Source organism: Rhizoctonia solani, chromosome 3, assembly GCF_016906535.1.
Source record: "Rhizoctonia solani chromosome 3, complete sequence".
NCBI lineage: Eukaryota > Fungi > Basidiomycota > Agaricomycetes > Cantharellales > Ceratobasidiaceae > Rhizoctonia > Rhizoctonia solani.
In genome coordinates this window covers 958,207-983,709 of record NC_057372.1, presented here as the reverse complement: position 1 = coordinate 983,709, position 25,503 = coordinate 958,207, and the positions used below count along the sequence as shown (strand labels likewise).

Here is a 25,503-nt window from a genome sequence, read left to right as displayed (position 1 = left end):
CCGCTGCCTTGACGCCCCTTAAGGACGTCTAGGACAGGTGCCTACATCTGGAACCACAATGCGTCCTTGATAGAAGAGTAGGCCTGCCTCCATTTGGTAATCTTTGAAGGCTCTTTTGATGGACGGTGGGGCTTTTGACTTGTTCTGTAGAAACTGGAGTATTTCCTCCAAGGACTTGTCTTGATCTAGAGATGCTTCAATTTGGCGTTGCAACTCTTTTTCCAGTGTAACTAGGGCAACGTTGGCAAATACAGGATCCGGTAGCATGGTCTGTGGCGCAGGTTCCAATCAATTTCCGGATTATGGGCGTCTAACCATTTCAATCCTAAGATGGCAGCATGAGACCCTGTGTTGCAGATTAGGAAGGTCTTGGTCATACGTTTGCCATCAAAGGAGAAGGTAAGGACGGCCTTTTTCCAGATTTTGCCAGCCTGGGGGCTCAACCCATTGAGCATGGTAACAGTACGGGGTGAAGGGAGATCTATTAGGGGTAGGTGTAACGCCTTGGCGGTTTGTGGGTGGAGGAATGAGGATGTAGCGCCTGAATCTATCAGGACTTCTAGTGGATCCGCTTGTTTCTTGGGTTTTATTGAAATTGTAAAAAGGGGGGAGATTCTATTGGTACTATTGGATATATTACAAATTTCAATGAGCCCTGAGTCCTTAGGGTCCTTGCGCGCAGCAGCAGGTACCCTTACTCTTTTCCCGATTGGTACTCAGAGTCTTTGCCAATTTTGGCGGTTTCCTTGGCCTTCCCCTTATCCTCCTTTGGGGTAGCCTTCCAGCCGGTTCTACACTTGGCAAACTTGTGCCCAGCCCTCCCGCATTTTACGCAAAGACCTTCTGCGCGGCGGCGGTTGCGTTCTTCCTCTGAGACGTAGTTGGGATTGGAAGAGAGGGGGCCGGTTCTGGTGGCCTGTTGGCTGGTACTTGCCCCCGGTTGGGGGTAGTGGAGGATTTGCCAGACTTATTACCCTGCTGCGGGTGGCTGGCGCGTTCCTCACGGAGGGCGTTGTCAATGATGAGGGATGTGTCTTGCAATTCCCTCAGGGTGCGTGGTTGCCTTTCCCTAGTGGCAATCTGTTTCCGGACCTCCCAGTGAAGTCCTTGCGCAAACTGGCCGCAGAGTGCGGCGTTGTTCCAGTTGAGTTCCATCTGCAGCGTGCAGAACTTGGTGATGTATTTGGCACAGGTGCCGGTTTGTGTGAGGGAAGTAATCTTCTGCTCCGCTGCTCTGGTTGCATCAGGGTTGCCAAAGGCGGCCAGGAACTTGTTTTTGAATTCATCCACGGTCTGGATGAGTGCGCAATGGGACCCTAGTTGGTCCAGGTGGGGATGGGCCCAGGCCCCAGCCGCTTCTTCCATGTTCATGAGAAGGAAGCTAAGGACCTCCAAGTCCGAGGGGAACTGCCTCTGATTGAGGCGGACCCAGGCTAACATACGAGTTAACCATTGTTTGGCCTCCAAGCCAATCTTGCCTTTGAAGGCATCTGGGTGATCCACCTTTACAGTGGAGGGGGCTGGAGGCAACGCCGGGGTAATGACAGGCGCTGGCGGAGGTCCTTGGGGGGCTGCTGGAGCCGGTCCTGAAGGGAAAGACGAGGAGGGATATGGATTAAAAAAGGTGAGGGGGTTGCACTTGGGGGCCCCTGTGGGGATGATAGGGGCTGGGGCCCCAAGGAATGGTTGAGTCTTGCCAATAGGCTTGACTTTGGGCACGGCCCTGGGAGTTTCCTTGACCGCGGGAGGTTTTTGATCTTCTGGGGTGTGGGGACCCTGGGGGAGCTGGAGCTGGGCAAGCCCATCCTTGACAACATCGACCGCTTGGGAGATGTTTTTGACGTTGGTGCAAACCTCTTGGCTAATTTCAACTTGTTCCAAGAGGGTCCGCTTGATGCAGTTGACTTGGGATTGAAGTCCCCAGAGTAGGTGGATGACCCGCTCAAGACTGACTTTGCCAAGCTCAGGGGAGGCTGGCGGAAATAGGGGTTCCAACTGTCCTTGATCAACAGGGGAACGGGCTCAAGAGGGCGGCCGGGAACAGGTTGCCATTGTATGTGTTGGGAAGGAGCGTCCAGCGTGGGCGGCTGCTCAAGAAGAAGATTGGGGGGGGGGTGGGGGAGGTAATGGTGACGGTGTGTGGGGGTGTATGCCTATATCAGGACTTATGATTGCTTTATTACTTGATTGCTAAGACCTTGCATCAAACAACCTAGCGTTGAACAGTAGGAGTTACTAATCACAGCCGTGGGCAGGCGTGATGTAGAAACCAGTCTCTGCAAGCGGGTGTATTGGCTGTCTAGGTCCGCTGGTAAAGGGTGCGGCGACCAGGGGTATGCGGGCAATAGGGACTGTCTGCCTTATAGCAATTTGGTACTAGGAGGGGACAACGCTGGTTTGATTATTGACAGCAAAAGGCAATCCCAATCTCCGGTATTTCCCTTGTGCTAGTACAGGAGTCCTTCTTGTTGTTGAGCTAAGTGTGTGTGCTGGTGGGCACGGTTTGCAACCAACTTAAGGTTGATTACCTAGTGTCCTAGACGTCTGAAAGGACGTCAAGGGCGCGGGCGCTTGTGGCCATGTGGGTGTACAGTAAGTACCGCTTAAGGCGGCAAGGTCTACCCTACAACGTCTAACTACTAAACAACAATGACCAAGGCCGTAAGGGCAATGGCAAGCTATGTATGTACAGTGGAGCTGACGCTTAAGGCAATATACTACTTAGTGATCTGGCTGTAAGGCCTTGTACAAATAGGGATGCAACAAGAGGTAATCAACCTGGGTGTTACCATGGTTGGTTGGCCTCCTTATATATTACAGGGGTGAACTAATTACAAATATAATATATGCAATACCATAACCAATAAGAACCCCAATCTGCAGTTGGCCTTACTCATGCATAGGTGTCACTGACGTGTCATAGTGATGTCATCAGGTGGAGGTGGCTACGTATGCCAAGGTAAGCGCGGATGGGGACGTGGCTTGGCGCTTAATATATAATAATAAGCGCCAAAGTCACATGATTGAAAATGTTGTCTGTTAGCCTTTGTTTAAATCCAAGAAAATGGGAATAAATTCCCTGGTATCAAATGTGTCTACAACAATATGAGTTCAATGTTGTTCCCTCAGTCTTTAGTTTGCTCTTTATAGGCTTTTTATTGCTAGGTAGTTTTGAGTCATTTTCTTTGTTTTTACTAACTACATGTGCTCCCCCTGTTCCAGTAGGTTTGGTTGGTTGTTCTGCAGCGCTGTTGGTTTGAGTCATCTCCCCCTCAGCAGGCGGAGCAACCAATTCTCCCCAATTGGTGTTATCTGCAACATCTTCAATTGCTGCATGGTCCTTTGGGAACAAGATATTGCATGAGTGCAATATCCAATTTGCTCTGGTTTTGTAGTAATGCCAACTCTTGCCTTGTACATCAGAGATACCTACAAATGTTGCCATGAAGGTCTTGGAGTCCAATTTTGATTGATTTTCACCTTGATCAAGTACATAGCATTTGGTACCCCAAGGTTGCAGGATGCTAACGTTGGGCTTTTGTCCCCAGAATGCCTCAAACAGTGTTTTCCAGAATGTACCATGCACTTGCATAGGTACTTGATTCTTCAAGTAGCATGCGTACGCCAATGCTTCATTCCATAGGAATTTTGGAGCAGCTGACTTGAGTAACATTGCTCAAGCTTTGTTGGTAAGTGTTTGGTTCAATTGTTTGGCAATTCCATTCTGTTGAGCTGAGTACAGGGCCATTGTTTCTAAAACAGTCCCTTTCTGGGCTGCATGTTTGATCCAATTGTTGTTCACAAACTCTCTGCCATTGTCAAATCTTACTTGTTTTATTTTCTTGTCCTTTTGTGTATTTAATAGTGCTTCAAACAATTTATATTTGTTTAACATCTTGTCCTTGTGTTGTAAGAAGCCTAAACAAGTAAAACAAGTAGCTACATTGGTGAATGATACATAGTATTTGTATTGTCCAATCAAAGGGATGTGGGCAGGTCCCCATACGTCAGTTACTACTAATTCACCAATTTTGGTTACTTTGGCTGAAGATTCCCTTGGGAAAGGGCGTGTGTGGGCTTTTGCTTGTATGCATGACTCACATTCAAAGTTGAGTCCTATGTTATCTTCTACTATTTCCATGCCATTAACTGTGTTTGTGTTCTTGATTTGTTGAAGGGCTTGCAGGCCAATGTGTCCAAGTACTTTGTGCCAGTCAAACCAAGTTCAACCGGTTTGTTTCACAAGTGCAAGTTCTGTGGGTGTATGCTTATTGTTCACACTGACTTTGTTTATTGTTTTGGCATTTAGTTTCCATAGGTTCCCTTGACTTCTATTTTGTAGCTTTGAACCAAAGGTGATCAGTTTGTTGTTTGGACCATATATTACTAATTGGTCTCAATCCATCGAGACGCAATATCCCTTATCAGTGATTAGTGATAAACTGATGAGGTTTGCCGGGGAACTAGGCACGTGGGCCACATTGGTAAGCGTAATCTTTCTTTGTTCAGTCTTCTCAGGATCAATTAGGCACCATAGCTCCACAGTGCCTCGGCCCAGAATCGGCTCTTTACCGGCTACGCCGGTAACATAGTCCGAGGATTTCCTATAGTCGGTGAATAGTCGTTGATCATTTGCAATGTGAGTAGTTGTGCCGCTATCAGCTATCCATGTGCATGTGGACTTGCTAAAATCTTTGCGTAGGTTCTCGAAGGTTGAGAACGCGTAGTTGTTAGTCTTGCTATTGTCTGCGACGGCTATATGCGTACGAGCGTTGTTGTTTCGGGGTTTGTTCGATGAGTTAAAACGTTGATTAGGTTGATTTCCTCTGTTCTGTTGACCGTGTTTGTATGCACCGCCGCCTGGGCCACGGCACTCCGCTACCCAGTGACCAATCTTTCCGCAGTTGTTGCACTTGGACTTAGACTTGTCAGGTCCTCATTGACCTGAATTGGTGCGTACAGATTGGTTGAATAGGGGTTTATTTGAGCTAAAAAATGCCTTTCCATCCGTGTTCCTAATGCTTTTTCTATGTGCTTCTGCAAGGATGCGTGATCTTAGGTTGTTGATTTCATTCGTCAGGGTACTTTTGTTGTCCATGTCGAATTGGAAACTTACTGACTGGGTAAATGAATCCCACGAGTCAGGTAAGCTAGCTACTAAAGTTGTGATCCAATCGGCTTCATTTATTGAGTTTGGTTTCATGTCGTTGATTCGCTGGAACCATCCACGCATTCGCTGTATGTGTTCTTCAATGTCTTCGCCGTCAGTCATTCTATGACTAAAAAACTTCCTTCATAGATCGATTAATCCGACTGTTCCCTTAACTTGGAATGTAGTCGCGAGCGTATTCCAAGCGTCGGCGGAGGTTGTACAACCTTGTATGTGTGTAAGTACATTCCCGTCAACTCTCAGGCGTATGTTCACTAATGCTTTACGGTCGGATTTAATCCATTTAAGGTATTCTTCGTTTATATCAGTTGATGTGGATGCCTGAGCAGTCTTCTCACTACTACCAGATGCACTTGGCGTAGTTGTCGTTGTTGCCGATGACGGCATAGATATCGTTCCGTTAACGTAGCCATACAGATCAAGATCGGTAAGTATGTCTTCCATCTGTGTGCGCCACATGTTGTAATTGTCAGTCCCTCGCAGGGGTGGTATGCGGTGTAAACCGCTCATACCGTTGTTAGTTGATGTACTAGGGTTAGTATCAACCATGGTGAGTATACTCGATGTAAGTAGTATATATAATTCTATTTATCAGAGGTTATTGAGCGTACAAGCGGGGCTCATAACCTGTAGAAAGAGTTAGATAAAATAGAATGTATTTATACTATGAAAGAAACGTTGTAATAAGAAAGTAAAGACAGTACACGATAAGTGAATATAGAGGTGATGATTAGAGGGCCGAAAGGACCTCCTTATATACCTCGTATAACCTTCTGAGTCATACCAATGAGTGCTGCGACTGGTACTGCGCATATAACGATGACTCGACACTTGACTCGGTTACTGCGATAGAACATACTAGGTTACTCTAGTATTTACACGATATTTCTACACGTGGTGGTGACTATTGATTCTCGTATTCACCAAGCCTCGGTAATCAGTTAGTGTCAGAGCAATACAGCCGAATTCGTGCCGTGGTTATCCCGTATAGCTTCGTCAATAACTAATATATTCGAAAGAAGATTGGTCCAGCTCCTCGCTTGAGTCACATTGTCTGTGCAGTACATCTTTCATCTTCTCTACTGCTCACTTCTTCGCAATGTTTACCTAGATTACATCCTCCACATGGTACCGGGCCGATGTTGACCAATGATATACGTGGGCATTAGCTTATATTATACACGTTATCCAAGCGCGAAGAGGATATAAATTGACCACCCGAGCGTCCTATGTTGATCATTGAAGCTGATCTACCATGCGCTCATTACTGCCAGGCCTTGCCTTGTTTGCCTCTGGCCATGCCGCTCTCGCGGCGTTCACATCCCTTACCGCCAAAGAAACGTTTGCTCGTATGACACCAGGTTGGAACCTGGGGAATACTTTGGATGCGCTGCCGACTGAGGGCAGCTGGATGGCTCGTATGTCCTCCACTGTATCTTGTACCTTTGAAGGCGATTCAACTAACACTATATCTCTAGCTGTGCAGAACGTCACCTTCTCACAAATCTATGCCGAAGGATTCCGGAGTGTTCGTATTCCTATTACATTCAATGATCACTTTATCTCGGATAACCCAAATTACACGGTCGACCCGGCTTGGCTCTCTCGTATCAACTATGTAGTGGATGCTGTAAGTCCAGAACCAGTAGTACATAGCTGATAAGTATTACAAGCTCACGCACGTACTTAGGCACTATCCACAGGGTTGTTTGTGGTGGTCAATGTGTCAGTACATCTATTACAACTTCTGTCTGGCTTGTTCAAATACCGTGGCTATTGATATAGTCACCATGACAGTTGGAATTGGGCAGATATGGCAGGGCCCAAGCCTGACATTGATGCTCGCAAGGCCAAATTCGAAAAGCTCTGGCAACAGTATGCTTCTCTCCTCAAGGATAAGGTGATTTGACCCGACTCAGTCTGAGAAGAGACAATTGCTGAGCATTGGCCTTCAATTACAGAATGAACGACTCATTTTCGAGTCGATAAATGAGCCAACAGGCTCGACCCAAGTTGACGCGGACATTGTGAACGATCTAAACCAACGGTTCGTGAACATTGTGAAGGGCTCTGGTGAGTCTTTGATAACCATTATAAAATGTTTATCATACGAGTACCACTTCAAACAGGTGGTAACAACGCTCAGCGCGTTGTATCCCTGCCGGGATTGAACGACAATGCGCAATATCTTACCCAGTGGTTCAAGCCCCCAACAGGCTATCCAGCAGACAAGTGGTCGGTTCAGTTCCATTGTGAGTTGCTGTTCTCTTTACACTATACCCTTATTGAAGCCACCACAGATTATAACCCTTGGGACTTCGTGATGAATCAATGGGGAAAGACATGGTGGGGAAGCGATGGTAGGCGACATGAGTAACTTACGTTAAGCTATTGACTAACAGATAGATTAGCGGACAAAGCTTTGATCGAGAGTGAATTCGCACCTGTAAGGGGTAACTTCTCGGTGCCCATCTTGCTGGGAGAGTACAGTACCAGTGCTCCAGGGTTTGCGATTGAGAAAGCATCGGCGTGGGCAGTGAGCACTAACCTTGCAGTGTGCTATATAATTCTGAATTATTTTTTCTCACCAACAGTGGTTTGATACGGTTACCCGCACAGCTGTCAAGTACAGTATTGTACCCCAGTGGTGGGATAATGGTGGAGAGTACTTCGACCGCCCTACAGGCAAATGGCACGATATCACCACCAAAAACATCGTAATGGCTGTCGTTGCCGGAAAAATCAATAGCTACCCATATGTGAGTTAGATTTATTAAAGGGATCTGGTGAAATCCAATCGAACCTCAACGATGCGTATGTTTAGAGCGGTAATGGGACAGTCTGGCTCAAATCAGGTGCCAGTGCTGTTCCGCCGGTCTATCTTCAATACAACGGCAACACACTTAAGGGGATCTATACCCCAAGTGGCACCAAGCTCACTTCTGGAAAGCATTATACCATTGTGAGCAGCCCACTTCCAGGGTTTGCGTTGACCTCTTCGTACATCAACTCTCTCGGCGCCACCTCAAAACTCGGGGAACTTGGACGCGTAATTGTTAGGCTTAGCTCTGGCGCCGATCTTGAAATTGACATTCGCCGATACGCTCGTCCTAGTATCCCCAATGGGACCATCAACGTTTCTGCCAACAGCGACTACGGCTTCAGTTATACTTCGAACGGTGCGAAACTCGCAACCGTCAAAGCTCTTGGTCCAAACGGCGAGTACTTGAAGGACGACTGGACTCAATGGTTGGGCCCTCTTCAAGCTGGGAGGATCAATTGGAATGGGGACTATAGTGTGAGCGAGGACGAAAAGCTATTAATTATTCGCGGTTCTCTGTTAAGCACAATTAAGAGTTTCGGAAAGCCTGTAACGTAAGTGACTTGTGACCAAGTTTGACAGCTTTTCTAACGTTGTATGCACAAAGGCTCACTTGGGAATTCTGGCCCCGCACGGATAGTTCAAACACTGCAACTACTGTAGTAACAGTGACATGAGATTAGAATCACGGGCTGATGCTGGCTTGAAGAAATATCAAAACCTGTTTGTAACCCACGCCAGTTTATACATTTTTTTTGTTTTACCGATTTGACAAACACAATCTGCTACGACGTCCATGAGCATGCTTAATTGCCAGAAAATAAAACCTAGTGGCGCGGGGATATACGTAGAGGTTAACGCGCCCCGGGCTCGAGCTGCATACGTACCTGAACAAAGAATTTGATCCCGATCAACGAGATCGAGGTTCTACCAGAGATATAATTTGATTGCATGCGATCTTTTACCTTTAGTACACCGGGACCAGCTTGGAAGCCCTCAGCAAATGTATGAAGGTAATTTAATAAGTGCTACAATCGAGGAATTGCTGCCGAGCTAGATAATAGGCCAAGTTACCGTACCACATCAATGGCCGAGCTCGCCGCTTTCTCCACAGTATGTTTGGGCTGAAACTCAACAACAGTATCTCTGTTGCCACTGAAGCCCTCGTAAATTATACGATGTTGAATACAGTCACTTATGAAATGATTACAATAACGTAATTTCTACTCAATGCTAACCTCGGAGCTAACTTCTGCTGTAGCATTCGGATATATATAAAAGTGTGTAACAACTAATTGAACGAATTAAGAAGAGTAAAACTATAATACATGTAGATACACTAGCCTCTTATACACGTGTGAGTAGAAACAGCATGTATGCAGCGGAGAACGAACAAATGGCGAGCACAACGCAGAAAACACTCTCTAGGAATCTAAAGTCTAAAGATCTAAGAAGGATCCTAGCAATACACTCGCAGCGCCTGGCTGACGATAATCATACAGGTGCCGCTTGTGCACACCAATATTTTGAAAAAGGTATTAGAAAATAAAGCCCTTCAGACCATGTCTTCAGGTTTTGGCTTGGCTATAGGGGCGTCTGCATAGATGTCTTCATCCCTGGACATGAATACTTCCCCCTTCCAGAATGCGACGATCGTGAGGCAGAACAACACAAGCCAGGTCACGCACACCATGATAGTCATTACGAGGTGCCACTCATCAAAGCCCGGAATATTGAATATCTTCCTCAAAGCCATGATTGTATTAATCCAACCAACATTGGGGAAGGTTAGTGCCCAACCTGTGTATGTGTTATATACAATTAGTCATGAGTTGGAAGGAATTCTCAGCAGAAACTTACATCCAAGAATTTCATGCAAGTGCTTGTGGAGCTTGAACCAGTAAGGAAGAACGCCGAATGCAAAGAAGAATACCTGGCGGAGGTAAGAGAATCAGAAATGCGTTCTTCATCGGTATGGGAACTACTTACAGCAAGTCCAAAGAGAAGCAATGCGCTTAATACGCTCGCAGCATAGAATATTTCTCCTGCTATTGGAGAAACAAGATCGTGTTGGGGAAAGCTAAGTGATGGATAGATTAGGCAAAGCCAAGGGTGTAGCAATTTCGCATTACTCACATTTCCCTCGCAGAAGCCCCAAGGTTGATAAGAGCCAGCGCAGTGAACCCAGGTGGTCCACATGCAACGAAGGCGCCATTCGCTTGGTGTCCGCTCATAAATCCTGTGGTTATTATGCGTAGGACATAGATAGCGAGATAGAAGAAGGTCATGAAGAACCCAATGCCTATCACCAAATCGTCGCTTAGTGATTTAGAGATAAAATAGCAAGTGGAGAAGCTATATTACCTTGAAAGAAGTATCCGACGAGTAGAATGCCAAGAGCGCGGGAATCAGAAGCGGGTATGACTCTCAATGCATTGAGAGCCATGATTCCAGTAAGCATTATTGGGAATATCTATACACATGGTCAGGTCTTCGAGCTTTTCGGGGTGGAAGAATGGAAGCAACATTACGCACCAAGAATGCCCAGGCTGGAGTAAAAGTAGTGATATCATGTGGTTTATTGAACCATATCATTAGCATGGGGAATGATACTACCAGTGCTAGCGCAACATATATCCTTTAAAAGAGTATGAGTTCAAGTAATAGACAAAATGCATACATGGAAATACATACCAAAACATAACGTATATACCGCTGGCACTTATAATTCCCGCAGGGACCGCATAATTGATTGTGCCGATGACAATGGTGGCGAATGAAAGCACAGAAAGTGGAACAAAGACGCCTTTGACTGGGTCAGATAACAGCCTCAGGGATTGGCGACGGAAAACTGCATTTACACCCTCAGCATTGATCTGGTGGATGTTGGCTGAAATACTAACTCACATATGAACTGTAGGCCGAGCATTGAAAGATTCAAAACAAACAAACAGATGTTCAGAATATAGAACACGATCTCAATGTAGGTGACCCAACCCGGATGGGGGCTAAGGGACGATAAGAGAACATAGACGGCGCCGGTACCCATTCCAATAGGGAACTACAAAGCGCAATCAGCCGAGATATTCTGTCGGAGATTCTGTACCACATACCGATTGCCAGGACCATCCATGTATACGCCGGCTGAGAGCACTGTAACGAGGCCCGTCGTAAGGCGCGACCATTGTGGATGTTGCACTCTTGAGCATAGCGAGTTAGTGATTAGTGTAGTGTGGCCCGAATGAGTGTATTTGTTGGCGCTCAGGCCTGGCCAAGAATCGATCAATGTAAGTCTAGTGAGATGATGAGTCGGCTATACTCGACTGCATAGGCAGGTTTAAAAGCCAATCAAGCGTGCTGTGCAAATTGTAGGCTTCACTTGGCACGCATGACCATATCTACGAAGGCCGTCTTGGAACGCGCTGACTCCAACCGAAGTGCGGAGATCTCCAAATAGACGGCAAAAACGTCAACGCTACATTTCAACCGTACCATTAGTTTGCTTGGGGATAGCACAATAATCTGGTGAATCTCCCTTGTAATCTATTCAGAAGTCCTGAGTATTGTCCAATTTACCAAGGCAAAATCATATCCACCCAGGCCAAGAGCTTACACGGGGGAAGTACAGTAAACCAAGGGTATTGTTCATCCGGGGTCGGAAATTTAGCGCACAAAGTCACGCAATTAGCACAGGAACATGAGACACTTAGAGATAGTGAGCTATGGGGATCCCCACGCTAACGGACTACGCGTTGACGAGAAGGCTGTAGCCTGATGGCGAGATCGTGTGGATACCGCGGCGTACCCGGGACATGACCATGATATCCTGGGGATGGAAATCTCGTAATTTTAGATCATCAACTTGCAGTCGTCGGGCCTATCAAGGACCGAAAAACGTATAGACTTCCAGTGTCGTAAACCCAGTCGGGATTGGACGTTGCTACACAATCCGCCGTCACAGTATGAGGCGGAAGAATTGCACACAGTCCCTTAGCTAAAGTATACTCGTGACTAGAGAACCTTATCGGACCGGCGACCTGAAGAGTCAACTAGCTTTCTCTTTTCGTGGTAATCTCGGGTCGGTTAGTGTGGTTTGTTGTTAGGGAGCACAATAATAGCTGAAATGTCCCCGCAAAAAGGCTGAATGCTAGTGCTACGGAACCAGGAGAACCAGTGACAATACATGTGTGAGAAAGCTTAGCACGATCCGCAAGGAAATCGCTAATGTTTCGCGGGGAACGATTCACGTTTTGTGCTGCCGAGGTCCCGAGGTTCCCAGCAGACCCCGCCCCGATTGACTCGGACATTTGGGCACTGTAGTTAACAACAACCATGTAATTGTAAACAGCACAGATGTCTTTGGGATCTAGAATACAGCGCTCCCACTTGGGCACCGAAACGTGCCGGACAAGGTTGCCGAGGACTATGAGCGTTTGCGGTCGGCGATTGTGTGGGGGTGATGAAGTTTGCAACAGGCGCCAGTATAAAAATAACCTGTCAAAAATATCATTTGCGATTGCCCTATGATTCCACAGCACCTCCAGAGGGTTCTTATTCTCGTGGGTGATTAATTATAAAATACATCTTGACTGTTGATCGGATGGGTTGTACTTGACAATGGGTAGGTAAGTTCGAATAAACCGTAGTATGTTCTTACTCTATTGACCTACCCGAGTATGCCCGAGCGGATATTGTCCAAGTGACATAAGAGCCGATGAAGTTTCGTGGCAGTGATATCTGCGAGCGGTCTGGATCACTCACCGGCTCTCACCCTTGTGCAATGCCGGTGTCGTCACCGGTCCGAAATAGTACATGAGTTTGATCCGGTATATTTTCGACATCTATGCCTATGGCGGTGGGTCTGAATTTGATAGCACTGACGGGTGTGAATTTATTCCGGTATCAAATCGTCAGGGGGGGGGGGGATTCCTGCCATGACTTAGAGGCTCAACCTACTGTAGTAGGAGTGTTAAACAATCGGGCGGTAAATAATTACTACTGATTGAAGGTCTTAAGTTCATATTGAGGGGGAACTCGGGCGGGGATCCATGTACCTGTTTGCACGTATTCTAAGGATATAAAAATAAAAGACGCGTACATGACACGTACATTATTGAGTGCGCGTACCAGGATCTTAGTTCCCACCCATTATAGGGACCGGCTAACTGGTCGAGTTGCGTTGATGATGATATACACGTCTGAAGTATCAAAGACAACAAAATGTTTTCATGAGGGCTGGTACTTTCTAGACGAATGAATTGATGCGGTTTGCTCCTGCAAAATCTGTGAGCCAATGGATTATTAATATTCCTGTAAAAGGCCTTATGCCCATGCATATAATCGTTTAGAGATGCGGGTAGCCAGCTTGGGTGAAATAAATCCGTGTGCGAGTGTCCCCCATAATGTCAATAAGGCTATTCGCAGGCATCCAATATTGACAAGATTTCGAAATAAGTTTAGGCTGACTTAAGGAGCTCACTTGGCCACCACGATTTGGGAGTGTGATGGCTAACAATTCTGTTGGCACCTTTGTTGGTGCTGACCGTGATGGCCATCAATCAAGATGACTACTCTGCCTGTATCGGCAACCGCAAAGTCATGGTCCGAAAGGGTTTAGGGAGTGAGATGTGCTATGGTGTATCTCTTTGGGGTATCAAATAGAGTGGATTGTACGCATACAGTAGTCTTTCCACGCCTGTCATCCCTCGGCCATGTGCATTTGGCCGCGCCAAGGTACCAAGAAACTCAATCACAAAAGGCACCGAGGGGTGCGCTACTTGAGCCGCAGAAATGATGGTCGGAGACTTATACTAGAAGTCTCTGAATAGGTTAGCCTCATTAGCTGAAACATAATGATCTGGGCGCTGGTTGTCATTCACCACACATCATACTCAGTGCTTATGGAATTCGATTTGACAAAGGTAGTGAATTCCAGACGTTCAATCAGATGCATTATCAATCCGGCCAAGGGTATTTACTGAGCATAACGAGCGGCGAAAGATAGGGAAAGGAAAGACAGTGTTATCGAGGTAATAAACGAATGGCGGTGTCGACTAAAGGGGAAGAAAAGCCATGTCCAAGAAAGAGCACAGCTCAGTAGGAGGAAAAGCGCAATAAGTAATATACAGCCACGAAATGGCGAAAGGGAGCGTAATATATGCGTTGTCATCTGGTGGCAACTGGGGAACTCGATGCGGGAAGTGGGGATCCAACAACTTCTGCAATGCTTCGAGTGCTGATACTCTTGGCGCGTGTCCGGCTGGTGTCCTCTTCGTGGGATGGGGAACCTGCAGCAGCTGCAGCTCGACGAGCGATCAGCGCGCGGACTGCACTAAGCCATTTGATTTCCTCTTCTTCGCTGGGCGCACAGAGCATGAACGACTTCTTGGGGGTTATAATCTTAAATATATGTTCCTTGTCACCATTAGTGGTAGTCGGTGACGCAGATGGGGCTGATTTCGAAGCGGTAGTTTCGATAGCATCCAAAATTTGTGTAACCTGGACCGCCCTCATCCCTTTTGTATTCTGATTGTAGATTTTAGTATCAATCAAATTCAGGTAGGGTGATGCTTACCATATGACTTTTCCCATACTTTAGTGTCTCAGGTGTAAGAATAAAGTATCGCTTTCTCCAGTTCTTCATATGGGTCCCACACTTCATCAAGTAGCCTTGTAAGACGATCTGCTTGGGATCGACGGGTTGGAGAGCCACTCCTTCATCTTCAGGTTCAGAATCAGAACTTGACATGGTGTGTTGAAGTGGAGACGCGGGAACTTGATGTGGAACACTGGAACTAGCATGAGGTGCTTGGGTTGGTGACTGAGTGACGGTGGGAATCGTGATCGCCGGGCCAGATGGAGGTGTCTGAGGGACCGGGGTTTCCGTGCCCATCTCTTTGAGCCGAACTCTGGCGTCGTTCATTGCGTGAACCCATGATTCACACTCGGCTGCGTTTTCGGCTTGTAGGTAGTAGGTTCGCGCAGGAGTAACGACAGCGAATGTGTTCGAGTGTCTCTTTAATTCACACGGTGCGACTGAGTGAACGTCGTTTAGGTCAACAAGTCGAAGAAGCTTGTACTCCTGTTCATTCTTGTATAGACTAATCTTGGCTGTACGGAGAACGAACCAGCGCTTCTTCCATGTCTAACATAATTTCAGTATACTATTCAGATCGGTCATGTTTATCCGGATGACGAGCCTCACCTTGCGACGTTCTCCTTTCTTACACAAGAATCCACTCTTAATCACTGCTTCGTCCTTGACTTCCTTCTCTGCGGGAACACGAGTGGGGAAAATACGGCCATCCTCTTCATCGTCATCTTCGTCTGTCTCTTCTCCACTTGGGTTGCGTCTCTCGGCGATAGCGGATAATGGTTGCAGCGAAGTTGAGAACTCTGAAGTGATACCCTGACTTGTTACACTTGGCGAAAAGCTACTGGCTAGTGCACCCCCCGCATCAGAGTCGGATTCGGTCCCAGAGAGCGCTGACGTTTGACGCTGGTAAACATTAGAATTTATCTGAATATTTGAGCTGTGCATGAAGCTCACCATAGAGTTGCGCTTGGATATCGGGACTGGGCCAGTGGGGGAATGCATAGACAACTTGCGTTGGATCTCTTGCTGGGAAGGAGGCGCGACTTGGGTAATCACATCATTCAACAAGCGCCAAGTGTGTTTCAGCTAACTTTTACTCACCTGAATCCATTGCGTCGACCTAGACAGATGAGAATATCAAGTCGTGGAGGTAGTCGAGGAAACCAACGGGCGCGACGAACCAACGGTCGTTGCTCAGCACAGGATGTGGCACAGGCATAACACAGCCAAAGTACAGGGTCAAATCACACATCATCATGATCTGCATAAGTTTGAACGTATATATGCAAACGCATATTCGGCTGTGTCCAGCAAGGTATCTGAATCGGTTAGCATAATTTATTTTATATGAATTCTGGGCAGATAGTAATGCAGGCATATCCCGTTCTAGGGGCAGTTGACCATCTGTTTTGATTTGTTTGGCCGGTCACTTGAGAGCTTTAGCTCCTGGCGTCACTACTTCATCACGAACCATCATCGTCAACAAGTAGTTCATAATCATGTCTCAAGCCAAGTTTGACAAGGCCGCCTCAGTCGTCCAGGTAAGTGATCCGGACTATAACGAGTACCGATCGCAAAAATCAAGACCATGTAGAGCTTGCCAAAGGATGGCCCCATTAAACCGACTCAGGACGATCAGCTGAAGGTGAGCCTCGCATCTTATGCTATTCGTGTTGATAACAACCTACCCCATCTAAACACAGTTTTATTCGCTATACAAACAAGGTAGCCTGTCGTTTGTGGTGGGTTTACTACGATGACTCACGCCCTATGCGACTAGGCACTATTGGTGATGTAAACACGGAACGTCCAGGGTTGCTCGATTTCACTGGAAAAGCCAAGTGGTGAGTGGATGGGTCTAATTATTTGAACGATTTCCATTTATGTAACTCTCAGGGATGCCTGGAACTCCGTCAAGGGCACACCAAAAGAGGACGCCCAGAAAGAATATGTCGATAGGTTGCTTAAGGTAAGTACCTATGTGTACCGCTTAGAACCTATTCAGCCAATCACATGGAATGTTATAGATTCTGAAGCAGTCGGACTCTGAGGAGGCGAAGAAATGGGCTGGTGAAATCGAGAGCGCCTAGGCCCCTACTTAACCATCGCCGATTTATGTCGGTGGGGAATGTAGAGTACAGAATAGACATACCGATAAAATTGTTGGATTGAATAAAGTCGGATTTGGACGTATGGCCGACACCTTACTCAAAACAGCATGATTTGTCTATCAACGCCTTGAAGTACCTCGCATCGACCCCACAATCGTAGGTCACCCATAGCTACAAAACTCCTTCCTGAATTGACTGTTCAAGACATCTTTATTTATTTAAGATTTTCATTATGTCGCTGCGGTTGAGTAAGAAGATTGGCTCAAATTGAGACAGGTACGACATGTTGAAGTTGAGTATCCTTGAAAATCATCCCAAGTGTAAGCATATCGACGTAAAGAGCGTTAATGCAACCGAACAAGGTATCCCAAGCGGTATACTTTCCAAGTAAGGCTGGACAGCCGAGTTGCCTTGGGATACTTGGTACATTCAGCATAGCCGATCTCTTCTGGTAACTAGGATGAATACACTCCCGCCACGTTCAAGGCACAGGCCGACGGCTTGCCACACATCCGATAGTAGAGTGGACTAGCTGTTGCAAGTCTTTTTTTTTTTACTGAGGCCAGGGCGAGGATTTTCAACGACCGGAGAGTCTGGGCACTGGGGGCTATTCATCTGTCCAAATTAAGATGCTTCCGCTCGGTCAATCCCTTTCGCCCGATGAGTTTGTTTATGCGCGCCTTGCCTCATCGCGTATATCGACCGGCTCAAAAGGGTGCAGTTCACCACCGTGACACCACGTGTCCCTTTTTGCTCTCCATCCATTCATCGCATTGCGTCTTTCAACACTGGAGGGGGTTTTCCTGGCTTCGCGCACATTGGAAAGCTCCTTATCGCGTGGCGAATTTCCAACGTTACACTCCAACCTCCTCGACCCTTGTTAGACGAACCGGGCTCTGGATACCAGTAAAGCAAAGCGTGCCTGAGATGACAGGTGTCATCTATGTCTTTATACGGTAAGGATTCGGTCGTTCGCTCCAGTCGGCTTTTCTGACCCCATCTATTGATCTCGATACAATAATTTGGTATATAGCCTGTTCCCGGGCCTACGCCCAAAGATCATCCTTCATCCTTCATCTCCCCTCTGAGCTACCCTCTCCCCCACTTTATCATGGCCACCTCTAGGCGTACCCGCTCTGGTCGACCGGCCCACAGTGCCCCGGCAAAGCGAATCCGTACTAAACAAGGTTGTTTGACATGTCGGATCCGTCGCAAGTAGGTTTTTCGGATCCTTGAGCGCGCATCGTATTTCTAAGGCTCTCAATCTAGAAAGTGCGATGAATCTCGCGAATTCGGCGGTGGCTGTGAGACCTGCTCACGGCTGCACATTGAATGCTTGGGATACAGCAACAAGAGACCTGAGTGGCTCAAGGTAATTTGGGTTATCGTCACCTCCTGCTTTATGTACTCATTGTACGTTCAGGGTGCTCGTGTGGACGAATACAAGCGTCAGATTAAGCATTTCCTGGCTGACAATGGTGCGAGATCCTCGACTCGTAGCCCCGATCAAGCATTTCTCGGGCTTCAACACTTGAAGGAGTCCTCAGGCTCACCCCGAGAACATTCTGAATCTGTTCATACCGATACCGAATCCGATTATTACTCGGATCCCGTATCTCCTGTGGAGCAGAAGATCGAATACCACTCTCCTTTACACGCAATGACAGCTCTTCCCTGTGAGTGATCACCACTTCGTAGATAAGAGACGGTTCAACTCAACCCCGCGTTAGCTATTACTGAGACCCAGCCTGCTTGGATGCCTGATCTTTCCGCTGAAGTCAATTGGTCGTCGCCGACCTTAGATTTTTACGGATATACGGACGACCAATGCCCCAGTATGATGTCACTACAGGGGACGCAATATAGCCCTTTTCCAACGCTGGATACCTTGTCTTGTATGTGATTGTAACATGGACTAATTTCGTATGTGTATCTTATGTCGCCTTCGCTTTGATTTTGTATAGTAGTGTCTGGCCCTATGCATTATAATGAACACTCCATAACGCTCTCCCCCGTCCTGGATCCATGCCAGTTGGATCCAAATATGCTACAAGTTACCTCGGCTCAGTATGAATATCCCGCTTCCTCCGAATTGGTCGACACACGTCCCATTTGGCAGACGTTTACTGCCTTGCTTCCCTTGGCTGCTGGCGATCCAGAAGGCGTTGGAGCGGTTCTTGAAGTGCTGAACCACAGCTCGGAGCACCTTCTCACACACAATGACTTTTTGGCTGGTACTTCCACTGGAACTGAAGATTTACGTCAAATGCGACAGCGCGCAAAGCAACGTCTCCTGAGGTCTGGTTATGATAGACCACTCTCGCGTGCAGTCACTTCATTGCTAATGATGCAAGTAACCCTCCGCCAAGGGCATTTCGGTGACTGGGGCGATTGTCTAGATTTCGTGATCGACTGGATACGCAATCAGTTCTCGCTTCCTTCTGCGAGAGTTTCCAGCCTCGGAGAAGATGATCGGCGTGTTCTTCGTCATGGATTATGGGCAGAGCTCATCGCGACAGCTACCCGCAAACAGGTGCCGGTTCATATCGATATCTACCGACGCATACTTGACTCCGAGGAGCCTGCCGTCCTTGCTTGCTCAAACAAGGTTACGAGTACATTTGTAGAGGTGATTGCACTGGCCGCAAACCCATCACATCTGGCACAGGCACAAGCTAGGATGCAACAATTCCGAGAGAATCTAGTCGTCCCGACCGACGATCTGGAGTCCATTTCCGCAGCTCACGTTCATACTATTGGAATTAATCTCTATCTCGAGACGGTCGCAAGTAGAGGCACAATCAACCCTGCAGTTCAAGATTCCGTTCGAGCGTGTGCGATGCAGTGAGCAAAACGTCCCAGCGTGAATTCGCTTTTTGGATTTTTCTAGCGGGCTGTCATACGAAGGATGCCAATCGATGGAGCAACTGTTCCATGATGATGAAAGAACTCATCAGGACCGAAGGTGGAGACAGTGCGCTACAGGCTGCGTTCGGTGAGCGCTATCTCGCATTGATTCTCACAATATTCCTCCATACTCACTCAACTCACGAATCACAGAAATCATGGACGAAACCTATAATAATCGCAAGAGGGAGGCATCTCGCCAGATCACTGGGTCGAGAAAATGCGTGAACAAAACGTTCTGCTTGTCTAGTGCTCAGCCTACGAAGCGGGTAGTTGTGAATCGCGCGCATCCTCGGTGGCCGGTCCCACCTCGTGTTGAAAATTGACTTGAGCTATCCCAGGCTTGTACATTTTTGTCTTTTGTTTATCTTGGGCATCATTGTTCGGCTCTCGCCAAAGATGATAATACCTTTGCTGAAATCTCACGGAAATGATTAGGCTATTGTACACTTGCTTGCTCTCGCCACAGCTCGCTGTTATATACGCACATCCTGGCCTTAGCACATTTCCGTTTTGTTTTGATTGTCTGTTTACCTTGGAACGGCTGTATTTAAGTTGACGTAAATGGACGCACATGTACACGCTCTGGCGATTCATCTGTATCTCATTGTATACTTGTCAACATGATGTAAAGCAATTCGATTGTGTACTCCTGCCCCCACAGCTAATTTAGTACTTTGAGCCACTGCCTTGACATGTGAGCTAGCCTTCTTTCTTGATGATAGGTTCAAAAAATCAGACTCCGATCTTCTCGATCACTTCTGATTCCTATTCAGGATTGACGCCCATAGCCACGCGGCGACTCGGTGCTAATTAAGCGATAGGAGTCACTTTGTATTCCCCATTCTGGTACAAAGATGAGCAGTATTTATACTGGAAACTCGGTAGTCGAGATTGGCTACATGTTTTAGGTGTGCGCTGCTGAAGGAATGCTGCGGAGTAGCTTAAGTTAATCACTATGCATTGCGTTCGATGTGGATGAGCAAGAAGGGAGAGGGAAAGTTTGGGGGTAGGTGTATGCGTTGGCCGTTCCGCTCAAATACATTCAGGTTCACTCAACACATGATCACCAAGTGACGTCGCCGTATTCTGTTATATGCCCATTAAAGTCACATGTATTTAATCTATCATCCCCCGAAGTACACGAAATGGAACTCGTCTTCTAGTCGAACCGTGGCTGCAAGGAAGGCTTTATCCACTATTATTTATCATTTTCACCTAAGAAGCCTTTGAATACGATGCTTAACATATCTAGAAGCAAGCCCTCGGATCGTCTTAACACAACTGTTCTCTGTCAAAAGTTGAAAAGCGGCTGAAAAAGCAGTGCACAATACATCGCATATCAGAAGGTTGATTCTTCGAAACTCGATCCACGGGATCCCATGAATCTCGGCTATACTGCATTCTGCAAGAACGACCGTTCTTCTAAGACTTGGGGGATCGCGATATCACACGTCGATCACCGTATTCTGTCCTGGAGACTGAGTACGCTGTGCGACATGGACTGCATAAAAAGTGTCAACAAGGTCGTGGATGTTCTTTGCCACTGCGGTATTTTTGTGATTTGCATCCCCAACCGCCGGATGAACGCCGCAATTAAGTTTATCTACGAGGAACGTGGAGAGGATCGTCCAATATGAATCTTATTATCCGAGAGATTGGCAAATAGCACCAGTTGTTGCCAAGCACTGAGTTACCGAATTGGCCGGCTCCGCAACATTTCCGCTGTGTGGGTTATCAATAAAAGGATAGGTCCAAACCGGACTCCAAAGCCGTCTGGCGGTTATCAAGATCCGTGAGAGAAAGGATGGAGATAGATGAATTTGTTTTTATGCACCTATTCGCATACACGCTTGTCATTCGTCTAACAAACATATATATTAAGATATTGTGATTCGGTCGTTTAGTTAACACTGCCAAAGATCTGGTACCGACGAGCAATGCTGGGGCCGATTTCCTCGTATTGGGCCTTAGTGTGGCACGAGTTGTAGAAGTCGGGCTAAGTAATGCATGTGAGCAAAGTGGCCAGCGTATGGGACAGATCGTTTGCATTGTCCAAAAACTCACCAATGATGCGAGCAGAGAACCACCATACCAAACAGCATAGCTGTAAGAAACACAAAAGTCAGGGTCAAGGTCACGAAAAACTCGGAGAAATCGTATTTACCGTTGTCTCTTGTGCGAAATAACGTTGACTTCCATGCCAGATGACTGTTGTGAGAACATGAGCCCAGGTCCAGGCATATGGCAAAGTGTATGCTCACGCGTTGCAAAGATCCACTGGCAACTTCACTAGCACTAATGCGACGATCTACAAGTTGCTTCAAGTCGCGCTTCAACCGTTGGCCGAAGTGCTCGAACATGGTAGAGCCACCAGAAAGCACGATGTTCTGCTACTGGGTGAGTAGCTTAAACATAACTATGATGTAAATGTTAACCTTGTACAGGCCCCTTCGTACATCGATAGGCGACTGTTGAATGACCCCATCGACAACTTCTGGAAGTGGCGTAAGAAAGTCACTAGATGCAATTTCTGGGTTGAAGAAGATCTCGGGGGCAAGGAAGCGTTCGAATCCAACGTCAATGCTGTATTGCTGGTTGACAGGTATGATGAGGCTCTTGCGATTGAAAGATGAATGTATTGCTCACCCTGCCAGTTACACTATGTTCACCTTCGAATCGAGCAAAATACTTGTAGGGATCGGCATCATACTTGCGGAATTCTTTCACAATGTCCTGGCATACGTAGCTGAGATAATTCAGTTGAGGCAAGTGAGTAATGGGCAAATACTACACACCTATAGTCTTCCTTGATTTTCTGAGCGACGCGGAGCTGGTCTTCCGGAGGAATCGAGGCTGTTTCTCCACGCTCACGAAGAAGTGTCTGAACGAAACTGGTAATATCGCGTCCGGCAATAGGGATATGTTTGATAGCTGAACCAATGACATAGCCCTCTGCCTGTGGAAACAGCCTCAGACCGGTCCTTGAGTCTAACATAACACGCTTACCACCGGAATAACGTGAGTCACACCGTCACCAGAATCAATGACAGTTCCGGTCAAGGTGCGATCCATGCTCTTATTCGAACTCCATGAAGCTGCCAGAGCGAGTACAGCTTGGACTGCGATGTAAAGGCCTTGAACGTTGAATGACTCAAAGAAGATCTCGGCCGTTTGTTCACGGTTCTCGGGCGCGTTAAGGGGAGGTTCGGTCTGTGGCGATACGCGTCGCGTGAGTGTAGTCGACTAGCGTATGACGTCTTAGATTACTTACCAATAGGAAGTAGTGGTCTTCAGGTTCAGCGCGTAGATACTTAAAGATACTTTGCTCCCAGTAGCGTTCCATATGATCCCAGTTCTCAATCATTCCATGCCTAATTGGGTAGTGCACACCGTAGGTCTTGGAGTTGGCAATGGCTTCATCGCCGATGAAGAAATCCAGATCCTCGATACCGCGCTTGGACGCGAGATGACCGGGCTTTGCTGCCACTGGAGGCCCGCGAGACGTGGACTGAGCAGTGGTGGAGGCATGCTCACGCGTAGCAATTGCTGTCGGAAATACGCTGGATCGCGCTTAGGGATAACCAGGCTGAAGGGCACAGAGGTACTTACAAGGATGGGTCTGAATTACCCGCAAACCTGTCTCGCGAATTAAATTAAATCCGTCTGTGGTTCAAGGCAAACATACCCAAGCTTTGAATATCCGCTTCCGTTATCGCTGATGATAGGTGCGAGGAGGGCCATATTGGACTTGGTTGATTGTGGTCTCGGTCTGACGTTGTCGGACGGATGAGTGTGGGATTATTTGTCCTCGCACAGCCACCCCTAAGCACTTGCACTGATCCACCACCGCACGCTGTCTTTCTTTTAAACTCTGCGTTCTTGGCTTATTCTCTTATACCACTATACCATTCGTATTGATTGACATAGTCGAGGGCACCTGTTAGCCACAAGAATTTACTTGGATTCGAAAGGCTACATCATGACTAGCGTTAGTCGCCTGAGTGTTGCTTCTTGTGACTGTTGACTCATTTGCACCGACTCAGTTTGCTAGCCTTATTAAACTCTCAAAGTCCCAGAACAACGATGCAGCACAAGAGCTTGCGGCAGCTGTGGCGAAGCGTGAGGCTCAGCAGGCGGCGGCAAGAGCTGAGGCCGCAGCCCGTGAGGCCAGGGAACGAGAGGCCGCAAAAGAAAGACTTAAGCGCCGATTCGACGAGGAGCAGAAGGCTAAACAACGTGCTGAACAAGAGGCAGAACTCGCGGCGAAACGAGAAAGAGAACTTGATGAGAAGCGAGAGCGCGAGGGACGAGCCATGTTGGCAGGCAAGTCTGCAGCTAGTGCATCAAGGGCAAAGGCAACCAGCGGAGGTGAAAACTCTCGCTCAAAGGTATGTTTGAGCAAAATCCAGGTATTTGTTGCCTACTAACTATCGTCATGTTCAATTTGATTCAATTTCAGGCATCAACATCCGGAGGCTCTGGTTACAATGCAGTTGCGACTGGGGCTATGGGCCTCACCCGCGAGGAGAAACGTGCTCGCCAAAATGCATCATGGGATGATCCAGCCTCTCGCTCCAAGTACGCTGCCAAGAAGCGGAAGGCTGGTGCGTTATTGCCTGGCGGTGCTGTCAACGTCGAGGCGGGCTCAGGGTCCCGGCGTCTGCCAGTGGCTCTATGTCAGTACGCGCCCGGCTTGCTGCCTCCCAAACCGGCCTCATCAAGCTCAACACTCAGAAGCGCGACCCGCGGTCAATCGACGAGATTACTCGAGATCTACGAGAGAAGTGTGGGGGCGCAGAACCCAAGAAAGTCATGACCGGAATCGAGGCCGAGAAATTTACCGACTGGTTTTCCACCAAAAAGGATAAGGAGCGAGAGAGAGAGAGAGAAAGGCAGGAGAAGGAGGAGAAGGAAAGGAAACGACAAGAGAAAGAGAGGCTGGCCGATGAAGCAAGGGAGCGTGAGCGCAAAGCCAGAGAAAAGGAACGCGAGAAGGAGAGGGAAAGAGAACGAGAACGTGAGCGCGGTAAAGACCGTTCGCGCTCTGGTTCAGTCCAAGCTCCACCCCAACAGCCGAAACGTTCTGCGCCCACCCCTACCGCTCCCCCTAAACCGGCGCCAATTGTCATTGCTACCAAACCCAGCACTCTCCTCTCTGGCGGAACTAAATCTTCGGCACCGAAGGAGTACAAGGTGACGGTGAAAACGACCGGCAATCCGCCTACTAGTCAGGCTGCTCCCACTCCTACCTCGGCAGCCCCGGCCCGCCCGCGCCCCGCAGCGCCCATTGCCACCTCCAAACCTGCCACTTCTCTACCTGCAAAGCGCCGACGCTCTTATGAGTCGGAATCCGATTCCTATGATTCCGAAGAAGAGGAACGCGAACGTAGGCGTCGTGCTTCTCGCAAGGCTCCTGCCGCTGGTGGGAGAGGATCAGGATTTGATATTTGGAGCATCATTAACCCTGGTAAATCTCGCACCGAATACCTTAGTCGGGATGTCGTCAGTGATGACGAGGACGACATGGAGGCCACTGGTCGGGACCTTGAACGTGAGGAGAAGCAAAGGTACTTATTCTTTTATAAACAAATATACTGCGTATGGTTGCCGACTGTTTAACTTTTAACTTAGTGCGCGTATTGCGAAACAGGAGGACGCCGAGGCCGAGGCCGAAGAACGTCGTCGAGAAGAAGCAAAGCGTCGCAAGAAGATGGCTGCTGCCCGCTCGAATTGAGTCTTTCAATTTATCCCGTGTATGGATACATGTACCCTGTTGTGTGTATATATTACTAATAGTTTGAGCTGTCTGGATTACAGTCAGACGATTTCCCCCTAGATTACTGTTACTTGTAAGACTAGACAACACAATGGACTTGGTCATCTTGTTTGCAATTCA

The 25,503-nt window shown here is 47.6% G+C and overlaps 10 protein-coding genes across 10 annotated transcripts; 4 read left to right on the top strand and 6 right to left on the bottom strand.

The window, feature by feature from the left end:
* Positions 1-41: 41 nt before the first annotated feature.
* Positions 42-3,673, bottom strand: RhiXN_02697 (Retrotransposable element Tf2 protein; the record flags this gene model as incomplete). The annotated part of the gene is made up of 5 exons (XM_043322514.1): positions 42-144; positions 253-615; positions 699-791; positions 833-1,995; positions 3,200-3,673. 5 exons carry the CDS (start codon positions 3,671-3,673, stop codon positions 42-44), a joined length of 2,196 nt encoding a protein of 731 aa, XP_043178010.1.
* Positions 3,674-4,396: 723 nt separating this feature from the next.
* RhiXN_02696 (integrase core domain protein) lies at positions 4,397-5,272 on the bottom strand (the record flags this gene model as incomplete). The annotated part of the gene is made up of 2 exons (XM_043322513.1): positions 4,397-4,918; positions 4,961-5,272. 2 exons carry the CDS (start codon positions 5,270-5,272, stop codon positions 4,397-4,399), a joined length of 834 nt encoding a protein of 277 aa, XP_043178009.1.
* Positions 5,273-5,293: 21 nt separating this feature from the next.
* Positions 5,294-5,719, bottom strand: RhiXN_02695 (Copia protein; the record flags this gene model as incomplete). The annotated part of the gene is made up of 1 exon (XM_043322512.1): positions 5,294-5,719. One exon carries the CDS (start codon positions 5,717-5,719, stop codon positions 5,294-5,296), a length of 426 nt encoding a protein of 141 aa, XP_043178008.1.
* A 706-nt stretch (positions 5,720-6,425) lies between these two features.
* Positions 6,426-8,668, top strand: RhiXN_02694 (Cellulase (glycosyl hydrolase family 5 protein); the record flags this gene model as incomplete). Its single annotated transcript, XM_043322511.1, has 11 exons — positions 6,426-6,588; positions 6,649-6,800; positions 6,861-6,895; positions 6,956-7,070; positions 7,132-7,243; positions 7,300-7,422; positions 7,471-7,530; positions 7,582-7,706; positions 7,765-7,929; positions 7,995-8,545; positions 8,599-8,668. 11 exons carry the CDS (start codon positions 6,426-6,428, stop codon positions 8,666-8,668), a joined length of 1,671 nt encoding a protein of 556 aa, XP_043178007.1.
* An 878-nt stretch (positions 8,669-9,546) lies between these two features.
* RhiXN_02693 (malic acid transport protein) lies at positions 9,547-11,200 on the bottom strand (the record flags this gene model as incomplete). The annotated part of the gene is made up of 9 exons (XM_043322510.1): positions 9,547-9,791; positions 9,852-9,924; positions 9,981-10,071; positions 10,128-10,293; positions 10,356-10,464; positions 10,527-10,629; positions 10,686-10,842; positions 10,899-11,052; positions 11,105-11,200. 9 exons carry the CDS (start codon positions 11,198-11,200, stop codon positions 9,547-9,549), a joined length of 1,194 nt encoding a protein of 397 aa, XP_043178006.1.
* Positions 11,201-14,156: 2,956 nt separating this feature from the next.
* Positions 14,157-15,805, bottom strand: RhiXN_02692 (uncharacterized protein; the record flags this gene model as incomplete). The annotated part of the gene is made up of 6 exons (XM_043322509.1): positions 14,157-14,516; positions 14,566-15,135; positions 15,196-15,489; positions 15,541-15,629; positions 15,688-15,706; positions 15,755-15,805. The coding sequence occupies 6 exons, from the start codon at positions 15,803-15,805 to the stop codon at positions 14,157-14,159; spliced, it is 1,383 nt and encodes a 460-aa protein (XP_043178005.1).
* A 280-nt stretch (positions 15,806-16,085) lies between these two features.
* Positions 16,086-16,676, top strand: RhiXN_02691 (acyl-CoA-binding protein; the record flags this gene model as incomplete). The annotated part of the gene is made up of 6 exons (XM_043322508.1): positions 16,086-16,127; positions 16,181-16,231; positions 16,290-16,311; positions 16,367-16,430; positions 16,483-16,555; positions 16,614-16,676. 6 exons carry the CDS (start codon positions 16,086-16,088, stop codon positions 16,674-16,676), a joined length of 315 nt encoding a protein of 104 aa, XP_043178004.1.
* A 964-nt stretch (positions 16,677-17,640) lies between these two features.
* RhiXN_02690 (Fungal Zn(2)-Cys(6) binuclear cluster domain) lies at positions 17,641-19,930 on the top strand (the record flags this gene model as incomplete). Its single annotated transcript, XM_043322507.1, has 8 exons — positions 17,641-17,667; positions 17,731-17,912; positions 17,967-18,069; positions 18,121-18,373; positions 18,428-18,592; positions 18,662-19,531; positions 19,588-19,692; positions 19,758-19,930. The coding sequence occupies 8 exons, from the start codon at positions 17,641-17,643 to the stop codon at positions 19,928-19,930; spliced, it is 1,878 nt and encodes a 625-aa protein (XP_043178003.1).
* Positions 19,931-21,507: 1,577 nt separating this feature from the next.
* On the bottom strand, positions 21,508-23,348 carry RhiXN_02689 (actin; the record flags this gene model as incomplete). Its single annotated transcript, XM_043322506.1, has 11 exons — positions 21,508-21,603; positions 21,672-21,711; positions 21,772-21,815; positions 21,869-21,994; positions 22,043-22,198; positions 22,254-22,353; positions 22,403-22,563; positions 22,614-22,817; positions 22,879-23,167; positions 23,217-23,243; positions 23,293-23,348. The coding sequence occupies 11 exons, from the start codon at positions 23,346-23,348 to the stop codon at positions 21,508-21,510; spliced, it is 1,299 nt and encodes a 432-aa protein (XP_043178002.1).
* Positions 23,349-23,586: 238 nt separating this feature from the next.
* RhiXN_02688 (SPT2 chromatin protein) lies at positions 23,587-25,341 on the top strand (the record flags this gene model as incomplete). Its single annotated transcript, XM_043322505.1, has 5 exons — positions 23,587-23,595; positions 23,651-23,995; positions 24,067-24,211; positions 24,289-25,174; positions 25,239-25,341. 5 exons carry the CDS (start codon positions 23,587-23,589, stop codon positions 25,339-25,341), a joined length of 1,488 nt encoding a protein of 495 aa, XP_043178001.1.
* Positions 25,342-25,503: the final 162 nt, after the last annotated feature.